The sequence below is a fragment of the Nanorana parkeri genome, unplaced genomic scaffold, assembly GCF_000935625.1.
Source record: "Nanorana parkeri isolate BGI_ZX_2015 unplaced genomic scaffold, ASM93562v1 scaffold620, whole genome shotgun sequence".
NCBI classification, from domain to species: Eukaryota; Metazoa; Chordata; class Amphibia; order Anura; family Dicroglossidae; genus Nanorana; species Nanorana parkeri.
In genome coordinates this window covers 889,114-915,611 of record NW_017306888.1, presented here as the reverse complement: position 1 = coordinate 915,611, position 26,498 = coordinate 889,114, and the positions used below count along the sequence as shown (strand labels likewise).

The window sequence follows — 26,498 nt, the reverse complement described above, 5'->3', positions numbered from 1 at the left end:
TGAGGGGGTGGGGGGGGGGGGGGGGGGGTCAGGTGAAGCTTAGGCTGGAGTTGAGCCTTTAGGTTTTCGAGGCTACTGAGTACCCTTCATCAGGCAAGGTGCCATAATGATAAATGATAACAGAAAAAGATTACATCAGTGCTGACCTAAAGTTAAAATATAATGAGGGCAATCTATCAAAACTGGAGCAGAGGAAATGTGGAGCAGCTATGCATGGCAGCCAATCAGCATCCACCTTTCATTTTCAAAGCTAAACTGAAGAGAGAAGCTGATTGGTTGCCCTTGGCAGCTGCTCCAGATTTTATCTGCTCCAGTTTTGATACATTCCCCCCAATGTTTTTAAATCAATTTTGTTTTACTTTTATGTTTAAACTTTTCTAAACTGATGTTTTCTCTTTCCTCTCTCTCTCACTATAATTATAATTAGGGTACCAACACGTATCAGGCGATAATTTACATAACTTAGGTGCATCTCAACACAAAAGACTTTAAAAGATTCGTCTTCTGAGTAAACAAATATTTTGCATTTTGTTCCCCCTCAGATCTTCTCTTCTGGGTAAAGTCCTAAGGATCAATGTCAATGACAATGACAAGGGACCTCCCTACCGTATACCACCCGACAACCCCTTCCTGCGAGAACGCACAGCCCGTCCGGAGGTATATGCCTACGGGGCCAGGAACATGTGGCGCTGCTCGGTGGACAGAGGTGATCCGGTCACTGGGAAAGGACAGGGACGGATTTTTTGCGGTGACGTTGGACAGAACAAGTTCGAGGAGGTAGATCTCATCCAGAAGGGTGGCAACTACGGCTGGAGAGCCAAGGAGGGATTCTCCTGTTATGACAAGAAGCTTTGTAACAACGCATCTCTCAGTGAGTCACCTAACAACTGCATCATTATTAGAAACCTGGATGGAGATAAACGCAGCTCAATGTTGACCGCCTCTAAAAATGCTAGTTTCCTGGCTGTTTCTGGCTTCAATACATTGTCAGTCACTGATCTAGAACAAACAGAACCCCTGATATACATACTTGTATCAGGTCAGTGGCTCAGAAAGTAATGGAACCAGAGGATTAACATGACAGCCAAGCATTAGCATCTTTAGAAGGAGAAATCCATAATGGCAGCCTCCAAATTTCTCTTAGTACAGGCTTCCTATGAACGTGCTGTGGTGTGATATGTGGGACTTGTAACCCTTGTAGTGTGAATCCTTTCTTTGTTACATGTCCAGGCAGCACAGGTATGTTTAATCTGTTGTCAGCTATCAGGGCCACACAGTGATGAGACCCATTCACTAGCATCTTATATAAGCTTGAATATGGTCATATAAATTCAAGCCATTAGCATTTTTAAATCTGCATCTTTCATTAAAATAATAATGGGTGATCCTGCCATAAAGGTCCTTGTTCAGGAACTTCCTATTATAGTCCCTGCCCAGTTGTGCATTGCCACTAGGGTTGCTACCGTTTCCTGAAGCGTAAACCAAGCGCAGCGACGCACAGAATGAGTGGCAGCTTATTCATATGGAAATATCACAGACTGAGACTATTTTCAGAGGGGGGCCAGTAGCCCCTATCGTAATTTTGGTTGCCTCTGTCTGCCTGACTTCTTGTGTCCTGGCTTCTGCTGCCATGAAACCCGGACACAACATTCAAAACCCGGACTGATTCCATGCAGTTATTTCTGGAGTGCTTGTATGTTGACAGGATGTTGCTTCAAAGAGGTGTCAGGATATCAGCAGCACTGAGACGTAAAAGGGACGAAAAAGTCTAAATTGTAAATTGTTTATGATACATAGTGACTTAGCAAACTAAATGTCTATGGGCTTACGGTTGCCACCTTTTCTTCAAGCGAAACCCGAACACTGTAGCAACGCGGGGACATTTTTTTGGGACCATGATTCGTAGCTTATTCAAATGTTAATAGTGTCACACATTCATATGTAAATATCACATGTGAGACTATTTTCAGTGCGGGGCCAGTTGCCTTTATCTTAATTCTGGTTGCCCCTGTCTGCCTGACATTTTGTGTCTGGGTTTCTGCTGCCATGAAACCCGGACACAGCATTCAAAACCCGGACTGTCCGGGTGAATCCTGGACAGGTGGCAACCCTAATGGGGCTCTTTTGCGCTGGCATGGCCTGCAAGGTTGGCTCTTTGAGGTCAGGGGAGGCAGAAAGAATAAGTCACTTTCTCTGAAGGTGTGCTTATTCTTTAACATTATTTGGGTGACTCTACTTTTTCATTTATTTATTTATTTAGATTGTTCATGGTCACGTTTCAGTTCAATCTTAATATTTGTGATCCTCTTTGGAATGAACTTCAGTATTTCATTGTCATTTAGGGGATTCAGTTATTGCTGTTTGCCTAAAATTCTGCTTTAAACATTGACTGAAGTTCATAACCTTCCTTGATCCAGTTAATAAATACATAACAAAAGAACCCGCAGGGAACTGATAGCCCAAAGCATGAGATAAATAGCCTTAATAAATCAGATCAGTAATAGTTAAAGCTTATAAACTGCCTTGATATAGCCATTGGTAACCATAAACGTCACTGAAGTCTAGTCGTCCGAAAGAGGGGATGATTAATTCTTCATAAACCTCTTTGGCAATAAATAGATAAAACCAATTGGAATTCATGAGCCGCCTTTGCAATAAAACAGCTCAGCTAAGGAAATAATTTAAAGATCCTCTAGTTCTGATGGGCTGCATGGCTGACCTCCGCTCCATAATACTTTCGGATCATCTTCAAGTGTCCTCTTGTAGCAGAAATACTGGAAATCTTCTTATCTCTGGGGAGGAAGCCCTGGCCAATTGTGTATCACTCTCCTTGGTGGAGGTGCCAAGGTAGAGGTATTTTGGAAGTTCCAACAGCAGGTGATAACAGCATCCTTATATCATTGCAAGACCCTCCACCCCTGATACAAAGCTGGAAACCGATAAATCAAATGTTACAATTTGGAAGAGTCATATAAGCATTGGGGATATCCTAATACATTTATTACAGATGAACTCTAGGCAGATATTAATAAAAACATTATTTAATTCAATGTATCTCATATATACAGAATGTATTTAGCTGTTTGGTCACCTTTAAAGTGGAAGTAAAGCAGGAAAAAAAGGGGGCCCCAGAAGCTTTTAGCCACACTGTGGTAGAATGCTGGTGTTTGGAGATGCTTGGCTGCTCAGACACCCAGTGCTGTCACATGGATCATGGGAACATGGCTGCTGGTAATGCTGAACACCCCATCCTACTCAATGCTTCTTTCACTTCTAAGAAGTTTTTCTCAGCAACCAATCAGATTCAAAGCTGCCTTGATAGTTTGAATGCTATTGGTGATGCAGGAAACAGAAAGAGAGAGAGAGAAAGTACAGCATAGGCTTCAGGAAATAAATACTTACTGCCCACCTACCAGGGGAACCTTTGGCCTGGAGGTCTAACACAACCTACTGACCCCTCCATGGTACGGAGAGATTTCGGAGTGTACCGTGGTACCTCAATGATCAGTAGGCATGGTGAAAGGCGGAAGTTCCTAAAAGACCAGCTTCTTTTATGGCTTTCTGCATTCGGTCACATGACATCTCAGAGCCTCGAAAGTAGTTGGTGCTGGAAGACTTCCCTCTGCTAGACACTGTGAGGGGAATTTATCAAAACTGGAGCAGACAGAAGCTGGAGCAGTTGTCATGGCAACCGGTCAGCTTCTCTCTTCAGTTTGTCCAATGACGATTTGAAAATGAAAGAGAGAAGCTGATTGGTTGCCGTGCACAGCTGCTCCAGATTTTGTCAGCACCAGTTCTGAGTTGCCAATTCCAATCAGATTCTCTCTTTCATTTTTAAAGCTTAACTGAACAGAATGAAGAGAGAAGCTGATTGGCTGCCATGGGCAACTGCTCCAGATTCTCTCTGCTCCAGTTTTGATAAATTCCCCCCCCAGTGATCGCAAATCTAAAAATGACATATTCCAGATACACAAACTGCACTGAGCATACGCACACACTTAGATTCCACACAATCATCTGTCACACAGAAGCACAATGCAATCATTCCAAAGTCTGTAGCATATTACAAAATTACAGGAAGGAAGTTCATATTTGCTCGTGCCTGGGTGTATGACAAAGTCATATAATGCCACGTCACAGGGTATCAACACATCTGTTGCATTAAAATAGCAGGTCACATGTGTTTCTATTCAGGGCCCCTTTGTTGCTGTAACCAATGAATTATAATGAGGATTTTGAAATAACCTTTTTGTATGTGCCAATATTTCCAGTTTATCGTACTAGAATTCTAATACTTTTCTCATAACACTGATTCAGAAGAAGCCAAAAAAACAAAACAATCCTGCAGTTTCCATGCAAATATCTTCACAATGGACAAACATTTCCCTCTTAATGATGTCAATAAAAAGCAGGTTAATTCTCTATCAGTCCCACTGATGAATCCAACCCATTACAGATAGAGATCTCCAGTAAAAAAGGCAACCAACCAACCAACCAACCACCAAGTGGTTGTAGTGCCAGCAATGTGCACAGAGCTTTACAAAATATAGGGTGGTAGTACAGGTACAATACAATGCAAGACAAGAGGGTTAGGTAGGCCCTGCTCGTGAGAGCTTACAATCTAAAAGGGAGGTCCAAGTGATACAAAAGGTAGTAGTAAGCGTGAGGAGATGAGTTGATGGGAAAGGTAAAGATTCTTGTTAGGTAGAGCCAGGGCAGGCTTACCTGATTAGAAGAGTTTTTAGGGAGCAGAAGGTACCTGGAGAGACCGAGGAAGGAAGTTCCAGAAGATCGAAGAGGCTCTAGAGAAGTCCTGGAGGTGAACATTAAAGGAGACGATAAGATCAGGAGGATAGAGAGCAGGAGGTCTTGGGAGGAGCAAAGATGATGGTTAGGGTGAGAATTTGAGACAAGGTTGGTGATGTAGCTTGAGGTAGATTTGTGGATGGCTTTGTATGTTCTTGTTAGTATGATGATTTGTATTCATTGGGTAATTGGAAGCCAGTGGAGGGATTGGCAGAGAGGGTCAGCGGGCACTGAGAGGTTGGTTAGGTGGATGAGCCTGGCAGCATAATAGACTGAAGGGGGGATAGTCTGTTTTGACGTTGGTCAACTTAGGAAGGAGTTATAACAGCCAAGGCGAGAGATAATAAAAGAGTGAATAGGTATATTGGTGGTGTCATTGGTAAGGAAGGAGTCTGCATGTTCTTCCCCTTATCCATTGTATGGGTGTCCACCTGAAAGCATAGCAATAGCAGTATTTCACCAGCCTGGTTAGACCCCACAGAGCCCTGGTTAAATCAGGGCTTTGTAGGTCCTCACCAGGGCTCTGTGGGGTTTAACCAGGACTGGTAAGACCCCATAGAACCATAGTTTAACCAGGGCTCTTTAGGGGTCTCCCCAGGGCTCTGTGGGGTCTCACCAGACTGGTTAAACCCCACAGAGCCCTGATGAGACCCCACAGGCCTGAGTGGGGCCTCATGTTTAGGTTTCGCCTAAGGCCTCGCAAACTCTAGAGCCGCCTCTGATGTGACCGGTTACAGTAACTAAATTACATGTTCAGAAGTAAAGTGAACAGCAAAAGAGAGTGAAAAAAAGGTGCCCCGGATTTTGTAGCCATCATGTGCTAGTATGAGCTGCATATTAGCACATCATGGCAGACTTACCTGCCAAAGCAATCTCCATCAGCGCTGTGTGTGCTCCATCCTTGCTCACTGGTGCTGCCATCTTTGTCCCAGTCTTCTGGGTTTTGAGTCTTCAGCTGATTGATTGGCTGGCCCCCATTGACATAACTGCCGCACATGCACACAGGAGTTATTTTGTCTCGGCATGTCGAGCCTGTGCACTGAGCTGTACAGGAAAAAAGTGACTGACATGCAGCAAGACACTTTTATGGACGAAGATATTTACACAGTATCTTCTGTCATAGAAAGCCTGCTGATTGGCAATTTTAATTTTTAACTTGACTTCCACTTTAAAGAAAACTCGGGGCAACATTTATATTGCCCCTTGCAGTGGGACTACCCCCACACTGCAAGGGTTAACCGCTCGTTCTGGTCTAGGGAGGAAAATAGAAAGGTTATACTCGCCCGAAACTCAGAGCCGGCCGGCTGTGACAGCATTCCCTCCTGCCTGTGTCCTCCTCCACTTCAGCGATGGACTGTGCCTTGGTGTGCTCACGTCCAATACACAATGGGTGGGATATATCAAAACATGAGCAAACAAGATCTGGAGCATTTGCCCATGGCAACCAATCGGCTTCTCTCTTCAGTTTGTTCAGTTAAGATTTGAAAATTATAGAAAGAAGCTGATTGGTTGCCCTGCACAGTGGCTCCAGATCTTGTTTGCTCCACTTTTGATAAATTACACTCAATGTATAGAACGTGATGACGCAGGGACCTTAGACCGCGGCAGCGGAGGGAGAGAGGCTGAAAGGAGGATCAGCTGATTATAACTTTGTATTTTCCTCCCTAGACCAAAACAAGCACTTAACCTTTGCAGGTCAGGGGTAGACCCACTGCAAGGGTTAATAAAAATGTTGCCCGGAGTTCTTTAAATCCACTCCCCCCTCAAATCACCGGCTCTGGGGCATATTATTCCATGTGCAATCAAATCAGGCCAGAAAATTCTATTGGGGAGACCTCTGGTGGTAGAAGAAAGTATTGTTTACCTGTATAATACATGATGCTGCTTTTCAATGGATTGGGGGAAATCATCGGTCTTATTCTTTCAGAGTACTTTGGCATAAATTGAATTTGGATTTATATGCATACAACATGTCCTAATTTTTTCAGTGCATTGGCGTTAACTTGAGTCATAGGACACAAGGCAAATGACCTTGTTCTTGGGTTGGGGCTGCACTAAGTATCGCTGCCCAATGCTAATGCTCAGTTGCTTATGAGTATTCTTTTAGGATGGAGAGAATAGTGTACTGCACATATGCTCACACTTTGCCGAGTGGCTCTTGTGCTATATCTCGTGCTTTAAAACCTGATTTTTCTCTTCAGAGACAGGCGATGCCTATGAGTACCCCACACATGTGTCATATAGGTATAGTGTTTGATGACACGACTACAGAAACCGATAAGTTATACTTCTCAGTAATCTAGACATCATTCAACTCTCTATGTTAGTGATTTTATATCAGTGTTACTTTGTGTCTTTGTTATCCAGCATTGTGACGCCTCTAATCTTTCCATTCTTCTTTTAGATGACATATTACCGATATTTGCCTATCCTCATTCCGTGGGGAAGTCAGTCACTGGGGGTTATGTCTACCGTGGATGTCAAATGCCCAACCTCAATGGGCGCTACATCTTTGGAGACTTCATGAGCGGGTAAGAGCGCATCTCAGAACCTCTAGTACTAGGGTAGCCAAACTTCTGCCCTCCAAAGTTTGCCTGCTCTAGTCTCTAACAGACAGACACAAAGCATAGTGCAGACTTGACTTTGCACCCTTTTATAACCATTCCCACTAAGAAAGACACAAGGGCACTTTCATTTCTTGTGACTACATGGCTCCTTACCATGCATCCAATTCATTGCTCCTCCTGGTGACACACACAGGGCAAGAAGCATAATGTAACATCCGTATTAATCACACTCGTATTTTGCTTTGCTCCAGACGCCTGATGTCCTTAAAAGAGGACAAGGATGGCCAGTGGCAGTACACAGAGCTCTGTATGGGACCAGCGCGGGACTGCAACTTCCCCAAACTCATCAATGGCTATTACCCATATATCATATCGTTTGGAGAGGATGAGGCAGGTAACATTGGGGAACGGTCTATTTGGGATAAAGATAATATATATGTATAGGTAAGGTTTTATAAAAGAACAATAGAGAGGATCTAAATGGCATGCTTAGAAGAGTTGCCAGTACTAAATGTGCATTGGCTAAGTAGTCACATCTGTTACCTTGGGTGAATGGCCCCTAGTTTAATTTTCTACCAGGACACTATCTGCATGGAGTTTGTCCTCATTTCTGTGGGTTGCTTCTCCATGTTACCTTTTTTTTTTTTCTACATTTGGAATTAACCTACATTTGGCCCATGTGCATATGAGACTGTAGTAGAGGCATTCGACTGTATGTTCCTTTGGGGCAGAAACGAATGTAAATAACAAATTGATTATCATAAAACACATAATAAATATGTAAAGGGCAAACCACAACATTCCATAATAAATCTGCAAGAAGAATAACTATGTACCAAAGTCTTCTTTCTGTTGTGGGGGACATTATTTGGAAGAGATTGTCGGTACATGAGATTTCAAGCCTGGAGTATTCCCATAAGATATATTTGGAGAAACATCAAAGCTGAAATAAAATATCAAATACTTCATGTCAATATCCTAATATAATGTACTCTTCCCAGTATTTAGATCTGGCGTGTGACACGGCAACTGTCACACACCGGCTCTATAATTGGTGAGATGAACAATCACATGACCGCTGATCGCACGGTCTTCTCACTGCAGAGAGCGGTGACCGTCAGTCACAACTCCCCACATTATTATCCCCTCTCCTCTCTACTACTACAGTGTTCATCGGAGGGACAGACAGAGGAGGGAGCGGGCACAGCTGTCTCTGACTCTAGAGAGGCAGAGCCAGCTGTCAATCAGGCAGCAGGGAGGATTCTGACAATATTGTCAAGATCCTTACTGGCTGCAGTACGGCTCTGCGCTGTCAGCATATAGTCGGCTTTCTCCTGTGGCCCAAAAAAAACTAAAACCGAAAAAAAAGGTTTGGCTTTAGTTCTCTATTAAAATAGGTCTATGGATAGACTAGGTAAAGAAGGGAATGGGTGCTATTAAGTGACCATTGGATTCGATTTTGTCATACAAACATACTGTTTACCATCTGTGTATCACCAATCACGCCTAAAACACTTGAGATTTTTATTGTGCAGAACGTTCAGCAATTGTTGACTTAAAATACATATTTTCAGTATAATGATCACTGTATCACATCAATGTTTTTTCTTTTTTTCAGGAGAACTCTATTTCTTGTCTACTGGGACACCCAGCGCGGCAGTGGCTGCAGGAGTCATGTATAAAATAGTGGATCCATCCAAGTAATTGACTGCTTGCATAATTATTAACTGGGGTGGCCAAAGAGAGGGGTATACAGTGTAGCACTGATTAATAAAAAAAGATAGCGATATAACATAATAGAGGATGCCATCTATCACACTTCCAAATAGTGTTCCCCCTTCTATTGGTTGGTAGAAGAGGAAGTGATGTTTAAAGGGATCCGAGATGTGCTTTTGTAAAGATTCGGATTTTGTGGCCAATAAACTCTGCACTTCATGGCTGTTAGAAAACTAGAGAGGGCAGATGGAGTACTGTTCATCAGTATACATAGTATGATAACACAACTACACAGCTAGAGAGTTTACCCTTTGATAAGATCACCTCTTGCACACAGAACATTTTTCCTGTTTTAGTGGCTCTAATCTTATTTAGAATATTATAGCAATGCATACTCCTTATATGAGATGTAGTGTTTCTATCAATTCATTGAAAGAAAAGAACCAGTGACTGAACATTACACAAAGAAAAGTAACCTCTGGCGCTTACAGGGTAGAGGCCTACACTGCCTAATCATATATCTAGTTTTGGTTACATACGATCTATAAATGGTGCAGCTGGTCGGATGATGGAAAACCGCTAACAAATGCAAGATGAGGACTCGCATGAGATGAACAAAGAGAGCTATTGCAGGACTGACATTAGATTTGTGTCAGGACGTGAGCGGAGCAGTTGAAGGAGTGAACTTAAAGCTGTCTAAGTACAGACTGGGGAGTGATTTATGACCTTTAGAAAGTGCATCTGGGGAATTCCAAGTATAGCACTAGATAGTCTTGTCATAGGTGTGGTTGATTAATTGAGAATGTTTTATGAACTGTATGTTTCTGTGTCACCAGGAGAGCTGCTCCAGGCAAATGTCCTCTCAATCCTCGGTCCGTCCCTGTTAAGGGGAAACTAGTGGATTTCTATCCAAGGCAAAGTAAGTAATGCTCTATAGATATGTATTATTACACAAACTCTCATCTATGAAAGATTGAAAGATGAAGAAGGAAGTGCGTGTTAAAAATGACTGTAGCATCAGCCCTTTTAACTTTTAGGTTGGGCCTTGGTTGGTCCATGGAACATACTGTATTCCTTTAGGGGGTCATACCCAAAATAGACATTACAGTTTTAAGGCATGTGAGTTTAATTAGGCAACACTGAGTGCTCTCCATTTACACAGTGCTGAGGCTGCAGAAAAAAGAGATTGAGGACTCCGTGTCCTCAGTTTCTTTTTCTGTTTCAAAATGGAAATGTCAGGGGTCTGATATTTTACCGATGCCCCCCTAACAGTAAAAAAAAAAACCACACAACAAATTCAATTCCTCCCCCCACCCCCCCCGCACACACACGCATATTATTAGACATGTGCAAAGACTAAAAATTTGCCATCCTGGAGACATGACGACACATGGGCGGGTCAGGTGATGTCACATGCCTGTTGGGGGGCACGATTTTCTGTTCTTGCCTCGGGTCCAAAAGGAGCTAGCTACGGCTCAGGGTATATGAAACCAGTAGCTGGGTCCATCCATAGCTAACATGTCAGTTTTTGGTGGACTAACCCTTAAACTACCCATAAACAAAACTATTCAATAGCATTAGTATAAAAATAGTATCTATAATGTACCGTTTTTTTTAATTGATGTATTTTTCTGTAGATGTTTTCACATGAGATTCATTATTTCTAAACATTTGAAATCTGTTTTTTCTTTTATTGTCCACATTTAAGAACTCATTCTTAAAACCACCACTGAATCCCCACCAACATCTCCTTCATCAAAAACCCTGAATCCAACCAGATACAGTACAACTATAGAGCCTCACGTCACAGTCACATCACCTGTCAGAAAGTCAAGCACGCCTGCTTATGTTACTGCTGCCCCAGTTCCTAGGCCAGCAACTCCAAGAAGAACGGTCACACCTGCACCAAAGCCAGAGAAAGGTACGGTGGCTAAGAAACCGGTGAAGGTCACTGTCACCTCAAGGCCCATGACAAATCACTGGATCCCGACCAAAGGATGGCAGAGTGAATTGAAAGATTTGTTCATCACAAGAACAAGATCACCAGCCTCTCCAATTTTTACCACAGGGCAGCCGTCTAGGAGAAGAACCCAGCCAGGGGGAAAAACTGAACCCAAAAAGAGTCCTGGGATAAGGAAGACCAAGAAAAAAGTTATAAAAAAGCAGAAAGTGAAGGTGGTGAAGAAAATCAAACACGGAACCGTGCGTCTTGTTAGTGAGGAAAAACTGCCCGACCGAGGAAGAGTGGAGATTCACGTAAATGGAGAGTGGGGAACAGTCTGCAACGACAGGTTTGATAGTAAGGCTGCTTCAGTGGTTTGTACCCAGTTGGGGTACCCTTATGTGTTGAAGGTTGCCCGAAGAACAGAGTTTGGTGAAGGCAAAGGACTGAGAATCCTTCTAGATGAGGTGAAATGCCGGGGGCACGAGAGAACGCTCCTGGAATGCCAAAGGTCAAAACTTGGCGAACACGACTGTACTCATGACGAGGACGTTGGCATAGTGTGCGGGATGCAAGAGAGGCAGGAAGAGGAGTTTACGTTAACTTAAAGGGACTCAGACACAAAGCAAGATTGAAATGTTGTACAGCAGACTGAAACAATGAAGAATCATTTTACCTTCATGCAATAGGTGCGCCGTGCGTAGGAAACCAGCAATTAAAAATGTTTGCGTGTCCATTGAATTCTTCAAGTCTCCAGTAGAAAGCTGTACAGAACGGGCAACTACCCTGAACACAGCAACACGATATTTGACATCTAACCAAATAATTTCTACAATGTCTTCTAACGCCAGGAACAGAGGAAGGATGTTACTATTTTTTATTTACATTTAAAATATTATTTTTTGCTTTTTAAGAAGTGCCAGGTTTGAAAGTAAGGCTACTTCAGTGGTTTGTACCCATTCGGGGTACCCCTTATGTGTTGAAGGTTGTGCGAAGAAAATGGTGCTCTCAGATATCTAGAATTCATGAGTAATAGAAGCAATCGGATACACTTCTGGTTAAAAACATTCTTTTAAATGAAAGTCACAATTCTGGGCAACTGAATGAAATATTGTTACTGAACCTTTGAGAAGGCAAAGTCAGTTACAGTCATAAGACTTAAAATCTGCAGCCTTTGCAGTAAAGATGACTTCGATTGGAGAAGTGGTTGTGTCCCACCAGCTGGAAAGGACATTCGTATAGAACATGGACCTTTTACATACACAGCAGGTCTGTGCTGTTTTTATGTTTCTCTATAGGGGCGCCAGAGACTATCTCAAAAAACTGCAGCTTCTCTTCCTCAATGTAAAAGAATAGGTTAAAGCAACTCTCCTTTACTGAACAGTTGTTCCAGGCAATGCACGGTCAGCTCTTCTGTAGTGGTTGGAAGGTGCAGATGGTACATGCATTCCCCTCATGTCAGGCTTATGAACACAGCACGTGTCAATAGACACATTGGTTCCTTACTCAGCACAAATTGTTGCCCAACTGCAGACTGGATGTTAGAACAAACTAACAAAAAATTGCTGTCTTAGCAGTTATAAGACTTTGTTAAAGTGGACTGCAGTGTGTTGCACAGCTTTGACAAACAATAATTAGGTTTAGCTCATCAGCTAGTCCCTTTGTGTCATGACTGCCAGTCGTTTCATATGTTAAAGGGACCTTCCTTCCATTAAAAAAAAAAAAGAAAATCAAAGTGCCACTTCTAATGGCCTGCAGTGCAGTTCATAGTTTAGAACGAATCTTTTGTATGACAGCTAGGACTTAGTTTAATGCATGGGTAAAAATACAGCAGTAATCTGGGGTTGCTGAAGTCCCTCATCCCTACCCCTTTGAAGAATTGCAGGGACAGCAGGCTGTCTTGTGTGTTGTGTTTTATCTTATTGTATGTATGTTCAACAGTATTAAAACCCGAGTATGATAAAATATATTTAGTTGTTATGTGATGACTATCATCTGGAAAGTACTTGTCCTACTCTTCCAAAGGCAGAGGAAATTGACATTGTAGCACCCTGTAGTGGTAGGATGCTGCTACTAAAATCAAACAAAAAAGTGAAATTTTGTTAGACATGGAGATCTAAGGACGGTTTTTTATATTCTGGCAGAAGCTGGGGCATATATAGTACTTTGAAACCCACCTGTTAAAAGGACATAGAAGGTACTGCCCATGTGCTCACTCCTGGCGATGAGAACACCCCAACTTTCTCAGATGAGAAAGGGGGACACCTTCCAGCTCAATGTATGTAGTCTAGAGACCTTTCCCTGCTACATCCTAGTTATTCGGACCATGGAAAATGGAATGAATGGATAATAAATGAATGGTTAAACCCACGCGTGCCTTTGTCCAGCACTACTTCTCCTTTATACAGTAAGCTCCCAGTTATCCGGTACCCATGGGGATTGGAAGATGCTGGATAACTGTAGTTTCTGGTTGCTTCAGAGTTACTATTAACTCTCAAGCAACAACCCCACCCCATTCATATGCTGGCTAGATTCTGCTATTGACTATTTCAAATTGCCATAGCCAATAGCAGGCTGGCTACTGCCCGTTGTTTAAATTCACCTCCCTGCCCGTAGGCCAGAGCAAGATGTAAGCAGATAATTCCGTTAGCAACTAAATGAATGTAGTTGCTAAAAAAGTTTGTTAGTGTGCACACGTCTAACATGCAACTGGCAAAAAAAAAGGCTGATTTTTTTTTTCGTGTTAAAGCTGCACTTGGGCTGTATAGCTGAAATCTTCACTCTTACACAGTTGTACAGACTTCTCCCCGGGACTGAAATATCTTTTTCTGATTTCACTGCACACTGTGAGCTCCTAATTGTTTGCATTAGAAGCTGCAGCAAGTCAGATAGAGCTTGTCTCATTTCATGACCAGAGGACATCCAGCCTTTTCCTCCCCAGTTTTAGGGCCCAGTCACACCATATCCATTATGTTCTGGTGCGGTACGAGTCCTGAACGCACTGGATCGCATAGATCAAGCTGCATGCAGTATTTTTTCAGATGGCACTGCACTGGAACAGAGGGCATTCCTGTACCTCGCGGTCCGGTGCGATTGCACTGCAAGCGGAGGGCGTGTCGGCAGTGCCATTGACATGAATGTTACTGACACGCCCCCTCCCGCCCCAGAACGCTGCACGGGCTTGGGTGGGTTTGGGAAGGCACTGGATATGGCGTGGCCGGGCCCTTACTGTCCCGTGTCTTGCCCCATTCTTACTGTCTTGGTCTCAATCATTCGGGCTCAGCCTTACATGTGGGCTTTAACTAGGGTTGTCTGCATGAAAATGCAGTTCGCGCAGAAATGACCCACCCACCAACGCATTTTCATATTTGCAAAACTTCTCCCAAAATCCAGCTGCCACTGTTTGCATCAGGACTGGAGATTCTTGAGAGGAGTACCGAGAAATGGTGCTGTGATGTATTCAGGAAGCTATATACACAGCACCCTGCTTGCCCCTCCCACCAGCCATGATCTGCCTGCATTGCGCAACAAACCGCAGAGACCTGGTGATGACATAACTGGGTCTAAAATAAGGTATGTAATGAAAACGTGTTTTAATTAAAAATATCATTAGCATGTAGGAGGAGACGGAAGGAAACAGGGAAGGCAATATACAAGCAGAATAAATTTGCACTCAATATATTGTATGTGTTCACTGAGAAATAGTTTCACGTGACCACTAAAAAGTCTTTCAGAAACCGTTTTAAAAGAAATGAACTCACAAGGTTATGAGAGTGACTAACATTTTATTAAAATATGTATACTGCATGAACATCAGTCAGGGTGAGAATACACAATTAACAGTAAACAATATCAGCAAATGCAATAAGTTATTGAAATGCCGCCGCTCCATCATTCGAGGAGCAGAATCAGTCCATAATTTATCAACCTTCTAAAAACTTACTGCAATCTGTATGTTAATATCTGTCACTGCAAACTGATCTAATGTGGGCAAGTCAGATCATAACCGTGGGAGGCACCAATACTGCGCGATAGATAAATGAGCTTCCATTACCAGGCTTGTCTATACATGTGCCAGTGTTCAAGCAGTGTGTCTGTTTACAGCACAATCTAAAGCCAACCTGTATTCTGTCTTTGGGATGAAAGTATTGCCTAAAGTGACACAAAACTCAGGAGTTAAATCTTAAAATTGCATTCAAGTACCTTAAGCTACAAATATATCTTATTTGTGTATCTCTCAGCTGTAGATCCTCAAACCATCTCTGAATTGGTGCCGACACTGTCCTTCCTTCTGGAGGGGGGCTACTTCTGTTCCCCATGGTTCTTGTGTGTGTTGTAAAGTAGTCACCACTCCAAGCTCGCTCCAGTGATGGGCTACAATCTCATGTTCAGTTTACTCATCTGTATTGAGGAAATGAGTGCCCTGTTCAAAAGATTTCACCTCACTTTCTGTCCATGTGACAATTGGCTTTTGAAAATGTTGGGTTGTCGTGCAAACAAGGATTGGTGATAAAGCTTCAGTGGAGACCCCTTTTTCCCATGATAACTCTTACAGGAGTGAATTTCCCTTCCTAGGTGTAGGTTTCCTCTCGCTTCCTGTTGTCTTCCTAATGAGGATACAGACAGCAGTAAAAACCTCACAGTGACCCGGAAGAAGAGGTGGGCACCCCTCGTCTGCACGTCTAACAAGAGCCAACTTCCTGTAATGTACGTACAGTACTACGAACCAGATCCACAAAAGCGGGCACTCCTCATGGGCACTACTGAAATGCTGCGCGGTACACTTTGGCTGCATCCTGGGACCCCCTGCTGTGCAGTTATAGCCCCCGTTTGGAAGTAGGGGTCGAATGTAAGTCGGATGTTTGTAACTCGGGGACTGCCTGTACTTATAAATATTACTTATGTGTTCCTTCTGTGTGTTTACGCACCTACATTGTTTAGAGGTGTATGCACATAAACTAACTCTATTGGCTGGAATATTCCATTTATTCTAGACACTAGAATGAATTTAGGTGCATACACGCATATGCTTCTCTCTGAACGCAGGTTCGGGGCATTTTCTTATATCCCCCGGAATGCTGCTCTAAAATACAGATCTAAATGCTACATGTGTATGGACACACTGGCTTATATAGCGCTGCTTTCAGATGCATAAAACAAATTAATTCCTCCACAAGCTGCATTTTCTTTTCTGCCCATGAGGCCTAAGGCAGTGCAACGGAGAAACCTCATATCAGATTTCAGTTCAGAGCTTAAAGAGCAATGAAAGATGGCCTCTGATTGGTTACTTTGGGTGACTGCATTCCATTCTTTGCCCTACTGTAAATCTCTTACTGGTCATTATGTAAAGTAGCAAAAGGAAAAAGGAAACATTAGAAGCTTTTTTTTTTTTACAAGGCAGTGGAGAATCCAATCAAAAACATTTTGTTAATGACCTGACTCCGGTATGTTGAAATCCGATTGGTCGCTATGCAATAGTGTACTTTACACATCATCAGTATCTGTTTAAAGTGCAACTGAAGCCAAAACTTTTCTTTTTAATTTCCTATATGGAGAGGGATTAGAACACCAGTCAGGTTTTTAGTGCAGTCTGTGTCCCCATTATAGAGATTCACCCGTGCTACAGGTTCTGTCGACCGTTATCACTGAAAGTAAGAGAAAATTCCAAATTTTGGGTTGTCATCAGAACAGGATTAGATGGGAATTTTCCAATGGGGACATTTATTCTGGTGACCCTACTGACCACCATAGATTTTTCTCTATTTGGGGGATTGCCCATCACTTCCTGTTGTGGCTATTAGACAGGAATTAAAAGGGAAATCTCACCCGATGGCAAACATTTTTACAAAAAGGTTTGGCTTCAGTCCTTCTTTAAATAAATCAGATGCTTTTAATTGTAATGTTATATAACACAACACTAATATCTTCATAAATCCACAGTGTGACCGGTACATTCTCACCCAGCATAAACAACAAGTCCCTTCTTCCGCTTTTGCATTACACAGACACAAAATGCTTGCTAATCAGATTTGACCTTACTGATTTATGAATGGTGCTGCTGGGTCACTGTATCCTCTTTGCTATTTGCACTTCATTACTGGGAAAGTATAAAAAAAAACATAATATAAAAAACAACATACTTTTATAAATACATTGCGGAATGTCTGAACATTTTGGCATTTCTTAAATTTACAAAGATTGGTTGCGGAGATCACCGAATGTAAAGATGCTACTAATAACGATAATCTCACAATTCCCTTCTTTTGTGGTAAAACTACCACAATTATCCAATATCAAAAAATAAACAAATCCAGAAAGTGCAGTAAACAATTACAGCCAATCGGAACACAATAAACTGAAGCCAGGTTGGTGGCTTTGGACAACAACACTTTTTACATGATCTTTTCTTTATAAAGCTTTACTAAATAAGCTCAAATAAAATATTTTACTTATGTTTCATGCCAGGCTTTTCATAGAGTTTCTAGAGCTAAAACAACACTTAATGGTATTCAGTACAATTGTATCGCCTCATTGTTCCTCCTTCTCTTGATTTGTTTTGTGACTTGTATGATGTCTGATCCTGCCCAAACTGTCAGGGTCAGGCAACCATCCAAATATATATGAACTACCACAGGCTGCAGTAGACACCCATGGTCGACCAAAATGTCAGGGCAAGGCAACCATCTCAATACCTATTGACTACCACAGGCTGCAGTAGACACCCATTGTCGACTAAAATGTCGGGGTCAGGCAACCATCCCAATATCTATGGACTACCACAGGTCACAGCAGACACCCATGGTCAACACCCAAGGGGGAAAAAAATAAAATTTGGATGTTTTTTTAGAGGATAGTTATTTTATACAGCTGTTAATCTGGGCCCAAATGTCCATGTGGCTTCCAAAAGCAAAGATTGCTTAGAATTTAGTTGACCCCAGCCTCCCACACATAACGTTTATGGTCACCTTTAGGCCCTATTGTATAAGCAGGAACCAAATAGTTCAATAATTCAGACAAGTCCTCAATACAACATAAAAATGGAGACTTGTCAGATTATGTCATGACTTTGTACACAGGTATCTAATACATGTCTGTATTAGGTACCTGTGTGGTTTTAAGGACAAGATCAGTCCCTCAGCACAGGCCGCAGCAGACACCCATGGTGGAAAGCCAAGAGAAAAGTTGGATGTTTTTTTAGATGATGGTATTTCCTAAAGTTGTTGAATTTTCGGGCCAAATGTCCACATGGCTTTCTAGAATTTAGAATGCTTGACCCCGGCCTACCACATATAACTTTTATGGTCACCTTTAGGTCTTCTTGTACAAGCAGAAAACAAAAAGTTCAATTCAGACAAGTCCTCAATACAACAAAAGAAGAGAGACTTGTCAGATGTTGTTTTGACTCATTGTTTAAGTATATCGATCTCCTTGCTGACCCTTTCCTGTCAGAGACAGTGTCATGTTTGTAGACTTTGTACATAGGTATCATATACATGTCTGTATTAAGAGAACTATGAGGTGAGAGCTTTTCACTCACCTCATAGTTCTAGCCGACCTGTGACAATGAGACTGTCACAGGTCGGCTCAGTAGATCGGGAGGTGAGCGAACACATACCGGCGTTCGGTCACCACTCGATCCTATCACAGCCCTCTGCCGTGACAGGGGAGGGGCTGGATTTCCCCCTCCCTGCTCCGCCAGCGCTGACTGGCAGATCGGACGGGGGAGGGGGCGGGTACAGCTGGCTCTGCCTCTAGATAGGCAGAGTCAGCTGTCACTCACGCAGCTGGGCGGATCCAGACATAATTGTTGGGATCCGTTTCAGCTGCAGCGTCTCAGTATACCGCGAGCAGTAGCTTACGGTATACTGAGCTTAGGGTGACGGGAGGACGCTAGTTTGTGTCCTCCCGTTACCCTAAGGAGAACTATGGGGAAAAGCCTTTAAGTACCTGTGTGATCATTCCCTCAGCACAGGTCCGAAAGACTTACATTGGAAGGTGCGGATCTTTAAATAATAAGATAATTCAAAGAAATCAGATAGAATAAGTCCTCTTTTGTGTCAGAAAATAACAATCTTGAATACAATAAGTTGAAATATAAATGTTAAGATTACTATGATAATTTCAGTAAAGCTGAACTCCTGGCAAATACGGAAGACACAAATAAATGCAGCTCTGCAATCTCTCTTCTTTTTGTAAGTAATTTTGGATTTGACCTGGTATCAGCCTCTTGCAGTCCCTGTACAGCAGAGCTTTAGTGTGAGACTAAAAACGCAGCACAAGGAGACATTCAGTTTATGTGCTGACAAGAAAAATGCTGATAGGGGGAAAAAATCAGAGTGACAGAAAATCAGAGTGACAGAGAGATGAACGCATCAGTGTGCTTCTTCTCCTTTCATTGTCCAGTCACAGCCTTGGGTGGGTAAAGGAGGACCTGGGCTCAGAGAAAGTGGGTTAAATGATGTAGGCCATCCGACTGTAAACATCTGGTGACAGAAAAAAAGTATTGCAGGGGAATCTCTGGATTAAAGATGATTACAGCAAATCTGGTTTTATTATTCTATCTTTTAATGGGCTCTTCATTGTGTCTTGTTATTGTTTGCTGGAGTTCTGCTTTATTTGAAAAAAAAAGTGAATTTTTCATATTAAATTAAACCAATCACGTGCATTCTAAGTTATGGCAATTAAAAATGTCAATGTTTTATGTATAAAAATATTTCACATTTCTGTGATAGTTACATCAGTCCAAAGTGGAACTGGCACCAAAACCCATTTATATGGGCTACAAAACCTGAAGCAGGATGGCACAATGGCACGAGGTCAGTCAGGTCATATTGCAAAGAGTTTGGATGACAGTGAACATTGAATGCACTATAAACAGTATACTGTCCTTTTAAAAAAACCTAGTTGGCACCACAGCTCTCATCTGTTTAGGTTATCGATTGATGGAGGAGTAACCAATTTGAGTTGTTGTATTAAACGGTTTCTTAGGCTCAGGCTCCTTGGCAGTGGTAGAGTCCTGGGTCTCCAGAATGGGCTCCTGGTCTTCCTGGTCATGGAGGTGAGGGAGGTAGAAGAGGTCAGTGAGTCCATGGAGATCCGCCGCTTTGTGGAAGGTCTGAAGGACGAGCAGCATGGCCATAAGACCAAGAAAGAGGTAGACTGTTGGCAGAGAGAACACAAAACTTTATCAGGGAGGTTCTTTAAATGATCACTTCAAGGCGGACAAATTATAATAGGGAAGAAAAAAAATGATACAAGATGGTTTAAACTTTTAAAGCAGCAGAAGTGAGGAAGATAAAAAGGGACTACTTTATCAAAGTCAAAGCACTTGCTAGACAAGGTATAATGGGAGCCAATTGCTGCAATAGTTATGTTGTCAAACCCTAGATAGATTGTGTGTGTGTATACACACACACACACACACACACACACACACACACACATATATATAAAATCTAACATGCACTACAGCGGTAGATACATGTCAATTCTAAGAACAGATTTCTGGATGGTGACAACAATGGACATGCCTGTGTATTGTGCATCAACACGACTGCTTACAGTGTCCCTTAGGCGAGCATGTGAAAGGGTGACAACATAGAAGCCAATTGGGAGACAGGGGAAAAGCGCCATCACCCTATAACAGGAAGTGCCTCAACATGAACCTTCATGGCAGAATGACCAAGTATTAATTTTAAAAAAGCTGCTGATATAGATAAATAGAAAATGACTTTAGAAATTATATGAACATGGTAAAGCTTTAATTAAATGTTGAACTATTTGGATTACATATACTGTGAACCAGGGGTGGGTAAATTAATATGGAATGTAAGAGCTAGTCTGTCCAATCCAGGAGCCAGCAGGATTTGTTTTAGGAGTCAGCTCTATGGACACAATCCATCAGAAACCTCAAAAGTTTGGCTCCAGTTGTGAATTTTAAGGAGCATTGGCGACCTGGCTCCTGGGATTTGTCCAGCCCTGCTTTAAACAATCATGAAGCCTATAAAGACCTTCTGAGTAAGTCTGGCTAAAGTGAATAAGGGACAACTGCCCTCCCTGTCACAATGGCTTATACCAAGGGAGGAGATCTGTCTGGTACAAAGAATATCACACAGTTCAGGAACCCAGTCAAGTGTGTTTTATGAACTGTATGATCTTCCACTAACAAGACTACGTGCATGGTGGTGGGTGAATAACAAAGTAACAGCAGTCACATTTCAGACAAAAATGAGCAAAACACAATCCAATCTAGTTGTGAAATGAGCAATTTAATTTGGATATAAGTAATGCAAGATTCATGAACACCTCTCAATACTGCTTTGTTATTGATGCATTTCAGAAGAACAAAGGGAACCTGTAATGGTTTTAGGTCATATTTAGGATTGGGCAGGGTAGCAGCAACTTCTATTACGTTAGACCCCTTTCACACTGGTGGTCCGATTAGGTCTGCTTGTCAGTTTCCCAGACAGACCCGGTCATATGCCGAATGCTATAGTCTATGGTCGTCCGTTTACACCTGGGTACCCCCCCAGCTTCGGCTAGGTCCGGAAAAACAAAGGAACAGTGTTCAGTTTCGTGCCGGACCAGGGGTAATCTGATATAAACGGACACGTCTATTTACATCCAATTCCTCAGACGGATATGGGCTCCGGTCATTTCAGTTTATTTTTCCAAGATGCGTCTCAATTATACTACATTCTAAAACGTGCATTCCTTCTTAGCATTCTGACTGGATGCCAAAATATGTAAATCTGTAGCACATCCAGCCTAACTGATATATACAGAGAAAAAAAAAACGACAAGCCCCTCAGGCAGAGCATCTGCAATAGTATGTGACAATGCTTATCAGGGGGAAATCAACACCTGTTTCTAGAGATGAATTTCTGATTGTGTCTAAAATGTCTGAAGCATGCAAGTGGAAAGTGAAACTGCCTCAATGGAAAATGTAATTCCATTGTGCCGATTTAAAAGCAAGAAGAGCAAAACCCTCCTAGTCACCCGATCATCAAGTATGAATCTAAGGCTGGGCACACACCTTACAACCATCGCAAGACTTTGGTCTTGCGATGGTTGTAAGGTACTTAAAAAAACGTACGATCTGCCTATGTTGCATAGGCAGATCGTACTTGCGATGATCGCAAGCCACGCCCCCTGAGGGGCGGGCTTCCGATGACCGCAATGCCGAACGGGCAGTGTGCGCTTGCGCACACCAGCCCGTACGGCGGAGCTCGTACGGACATGCCACAAACCCGCCGAACATCGTACGATGCTCGGCGGGTTTTCGAACATGTCCGTAAGTTTAAAGTCGTGCGACCTTACAGTAGTAGAGGTCGCACGGCTTCCACACACCTTACGATCATCGTACGATCGCGGGATTTCCCGCGATTATCGTACGATCGTAAGGTGTGTGGGCACCCTAAGACAGACGCTTACATCTCACCATCTCACTGAGATGTGATGGCATCAAGCTCATCACAGGTTTAGAGTAAAAGTCATCATTTCTATACAATGGACCACTTACTGCAAATGTTCCCAAAGTCAAGTCACAGCAGGTCTGCAAATGTTGGGAGCTTGTAATGTCGATCAGCTTCACAAAGCTAACACATAAAGATAAGGATCTTTATATTTAGCCATGTGACTGTAATTTTCAAATCACATTGGATTCAGCTGAAAATAATCCTAACGCACTGAATTGTATCTCGGCCGGGGGGGCATGGCGGTGTATTGAAGTCAATGGCAGCGCAGCCACGTCCCCCGGCCGCAGTGCGATCGGCTGGACCAGAACGCGTGGCACATCAATGCCTGTATTGCAGTCTGATGTGGTCAGAAAAAAAAAATAGTGCATGCAACATTTTTTCTGACCGCACTGGACCGGAACGCAGCCATTGACGTGCCATGTGTTAGGGTGCGGCCGATCGCTCTGCGGCCAAAGGGCGTGGCAGCGATGCCATTGACTTCAATACACCTCCATGCCCCTCCCGCCCAAAACAAAGTGAGCCAACCGGGATGCGGTCCAGTGCGTTCCGACCAGAATCGGGCCGGAATGCACTGTGGCTGGTGTGAACTAGCCCTTAAAGTAAAGCTGGCCATACACTGGCAGATCATTGCAAGAACATTCAAGCAAAAATCATTTGATAATACCATCAGAGATTTGCCAAATGTCATTCAAAATTCCATTTCATTTTAACATTTGATTTTGGAATGAATGGCGTTTACATAATGAAAACCAGATTCACTGCTAGAATTTTGTTTGAGAACAATTTTCCATCCTGCTTCTTCTATGTGTTTTGATCACTATGGTCGACGATTGTTGATTTGACCCCATTAACTATTACAAAATCGAACATACGTTCTGAAAAATAGTTTTGCATGAAATTCTACTGGTATGGCCTGGTGTTTTAGCTTTGTGAACTGACCATATTGTGTTTTGTTCCTAGTGGGAGATTTATCATCCTAAGACCTAGTACACTTTTGCCATAAAAACCCAGTATAGGTTGCCCAACCCTTTCCATCTATGATGCCCCCACACAGAGCTCATATGTAGCATGGTACACCTCCCCACTGGCCAAGCTGGGCAGTGTTTTTATAAATTTTTCTGCTGGGCACAATGCTGCAGTGTGAAGGTAAAATTACAGGATCTATAGGGATGAATGAGAGATACAAGGTGGCCTTCCCACCATAGAAGGGCCTAAACCCCCCCCCAACTGTTGTGAAACTACATGTCCCATGAGGCATTGCAAGACTGACCATTACAAGCATGACTCTCAGGGGCAGAGGCCCGTTGGTATTTCTAATTAAAACACAGCTGGAAGACCAGAGTTGCCCACCCCTCGTCTAAAAAATTGGAAGGAGCGGTGGAACTCATACAGAGTTTCCGTGACAAAAGTGAACTTACCCATCAGGTGTTTTTTTTTTGTTTTTTGCAGTTTGCGTCCATTTGGAGAAATTTCCATTCAGTTCCTGTCTTATAGACACATTAGAAATTTCTCCCAAATGCAAATTTCTCCCCTTGGAAGATTTCTCCTCTTTTCCTGTTATGGTGACAATTTTGGCTTTTCTCTCACTTTGTGTCCCAGTGAAAGTGGCCACCAGGACAAATCGAGAAGGTGAACCTCCCTAGATTGGACCTGACAGGGTTTTTAACCACTCACTACTCTATCCGAAACTTGAAAAAGTTTTAGCTCTAGATTGACTTGGATGAACAGAACATGGCTGAGGCCCAAGGTCTGCACATACCCCTCTGAGGCTGTGTAGAGAATCACAGGAGGATAGTATAAAAGGCAGATTCATGCATTTATAGCTGCATTTAAAAATGTATATCTTTTTACATAGCGGAATCATTTTCTTTTATTTATATTTGGTGGAACTTACACTTTAATTAGCAATTATTATTTTAAATAGATTGACTATACATTTTTACAGACACTTTGTAGAGTTGTCTCAACCACTGATACTTCTGCTCCCCCGGGACGTAGTCTCCAAGACCGATAGTGCACAAGGATATAAAACAGAAGTAGAAGGCATCCAGGAAACTCCAGGAACTTTCTATGACATTGAATATGGTGGCAGGAACAAAAAGAAACAGAATCCCCACCGACACACTTATAACGATGAAGTGAACCATGGTCACTTTCTTCCGGTCAAAGCCTTTTTGAAGCTGAAAGTAATGGATGGGCCTGTAGGTGAAGGTGGCCATGAGGCGCTGGACGGCAGCACTGAGGACCAGCATGGTGAAAGGGACGCCAACAAGAGCATAGAAGATACAGAAAGCTTTCCCAGAGTCCGTCAGGGGTGTGGTATAACCATAACCTGAAAAGAAAACACACAGAGAGGTTGATTATTGCTGTATACCATTGGCCGAGCTGTAGAACATTATTTTCATCTTTATTACTCATTTTAAAAGTACATCAGAGCAAACAAAATCCATACATCTCTGCAATACATGGACATTTCCCTGTGTTAGATTGTAAGCCCTCAAGGGCAGGTGGGGAAGATTGCCTCATTTGAGCATGGCTGAATGATGAAAAAACATTAAATGTGTGGCCTCCTGTACTGAACTCATCTCAGGAGTTGGTAAAGTAAACCTTGAACAAGCCCGGACAATACAAACAAATCAAATTATAAAAAATGCATAATTAGGAGGTTACCTTCAGTGAAAGCTGCATGACAAGACAATCAATAGCTCCAATTATATAGGCTTCTGAACTATTATGCAACGCTTGACTTTTCCTGTAAGGGCTCGTTCACACTACTACATTGTGGTAGCACACCATGCACGTGTTAGTGTGTTGCTGTTATATTCTCCAGAATGCAGCAGAGTTGTACTGCACCAAACACATTAGGGTAATGTACAAAAAGGGTCTAAGACAAGCTGTATAACCAGAGCATAGCCAATCAACTTTTACATTTTCATTTGTAATCTGTGTGGAATAAATGAAAGATGGCACCTGATTGGATGTTACTAGTTGAGACAGAACTTGTCTCAGACACATTTTAGTAATTCCCCTCAATGCGTGTTGCGGTACACTGCATAAAGGTGGCAATACACTTTACAACCATCGCAAGACCTTAGTCTGTGGATGGTTGTAAAGTAATTAAAAAACATACGATCTGCCCATCTTGGACAGGCAGATCGTACTTGCGATCATCGCAAGCCCGCCCCCCTGAGGGGAGGGCTTCCGATGACCGCAATGCTGAACGGGCAGTGTGCTCGTGCGCACACTGACCCGTTCAGCATTTGTCTCCCGAGCATCATTCAAACCAGCCGAAAATCGTAAGATTTTTGGCTGGTTTTCTAGCATGCTCCTTAGACAAAAGACGTGCGACCGTACAGTAGAAATGGCCGCACGCCTTCCTTCACACTGCACGATTACCGTACAATTGTGGGATTACCCGCGATTATCGCACAATATTCGTGCAGTGTATGGGCACCTAAAGAAACACTACATCCCATAGGGGTCAATGGTTAACCTTTTGACATATATCATAGATAAACATATATGGCCAATTATTCATCATATATTACCCCAAGGCTATGCTGCTGTGAAATACTTTTGTGTTAGGGTGGAGGTTGCAAGTCACAAATTGAAGACTAAAATATGCTGCTGTGCAATATTCTCCTCTGAACTATTTACCAATAGAGGGAAAGGTTGGATCCTTGACCTAGTCAGACAAACCGATTTAGCTGGTTCGCTCTCTCTCTGACATGTTTTGGGCTAGTCAGCAGGTACGGGGGCTGAACATACAATCAGGCCATCAGTTTCCTCATTTGCGGTGAAGACAAAATGTTAAGCAGCACAAATACAAACTGACTTTCCACCAGTCAGTTCAGCCTTATCTGCCGACATCTGCACCATGCAGGAGGTGAAACTGATGAATATCCAACTCACATAATGCCAGAAGATTTCATTCTGTTTTCATGAATAAACATTAAAAATTAGTTTAAAAAAAAAAAAAAGAAGAACAAT

At 42.6% G+C, this 26,498-nt stretch overlaps 2 protein-coding genes across 2 annotated transcripts in view; one reads left to right on the top strand and one right to left on the bottom strand.

Annotated features, from left to right (window-relative positions):
- LOC108792252 (HHIP-like protein 1) overlaps positions 1-11,639 on the top strand; it is a 29,391-nt gene extending 17,752 nt beyond the window's left edge. The window contains exons 4-9 of the mRNA XM_018562989.1: positions 543-871; positions 7,211-7,337; positions 7,625-7,767; positions 8,992-9,073; positions 9,926-10,008; positions 10,798-11,639. Coding sequence (XP_018418491.1) covers positions 543-871; positions 7,211-7,337; positions 7,625-7,767; positions 8,992-9,073; positions 9,926-10,008; positions 10,798-11,639 — 1,606 coding nt within the window. The remainder of the gene's footprint in view (positions 1-542; positions 872-7,210; positions 7,338-7,624; positions 7,768-8,991; positions 9,074-9,925; positions 10,009-10,797) is intronic.
- An 8,324-nt stretch (positions 11,640-19,963) lies between these two features.
- KCNK6 (potassium two pore domain channel subfamily K member 6) overlaps positions 19,964-26,498 on the bottom strand; it is a 30,614-nt gene continuing 24,079 nt past the window's right edge. The window contains exons 3-4 of the mRNA XM_018562987.1: positions 24,439-24,840; positions 19,964-20,190 (exon numbers count right to left, since the gene is read on the bottom strand). Coding sequence (XP_018418489.1) covers positions 19,964-20,190; positions 24,439-24,840 — 629 coding nt within the window. The remainder of the gene's footprint in view (positions 20,191-24,438; positions 24,841-26,498) is intronic.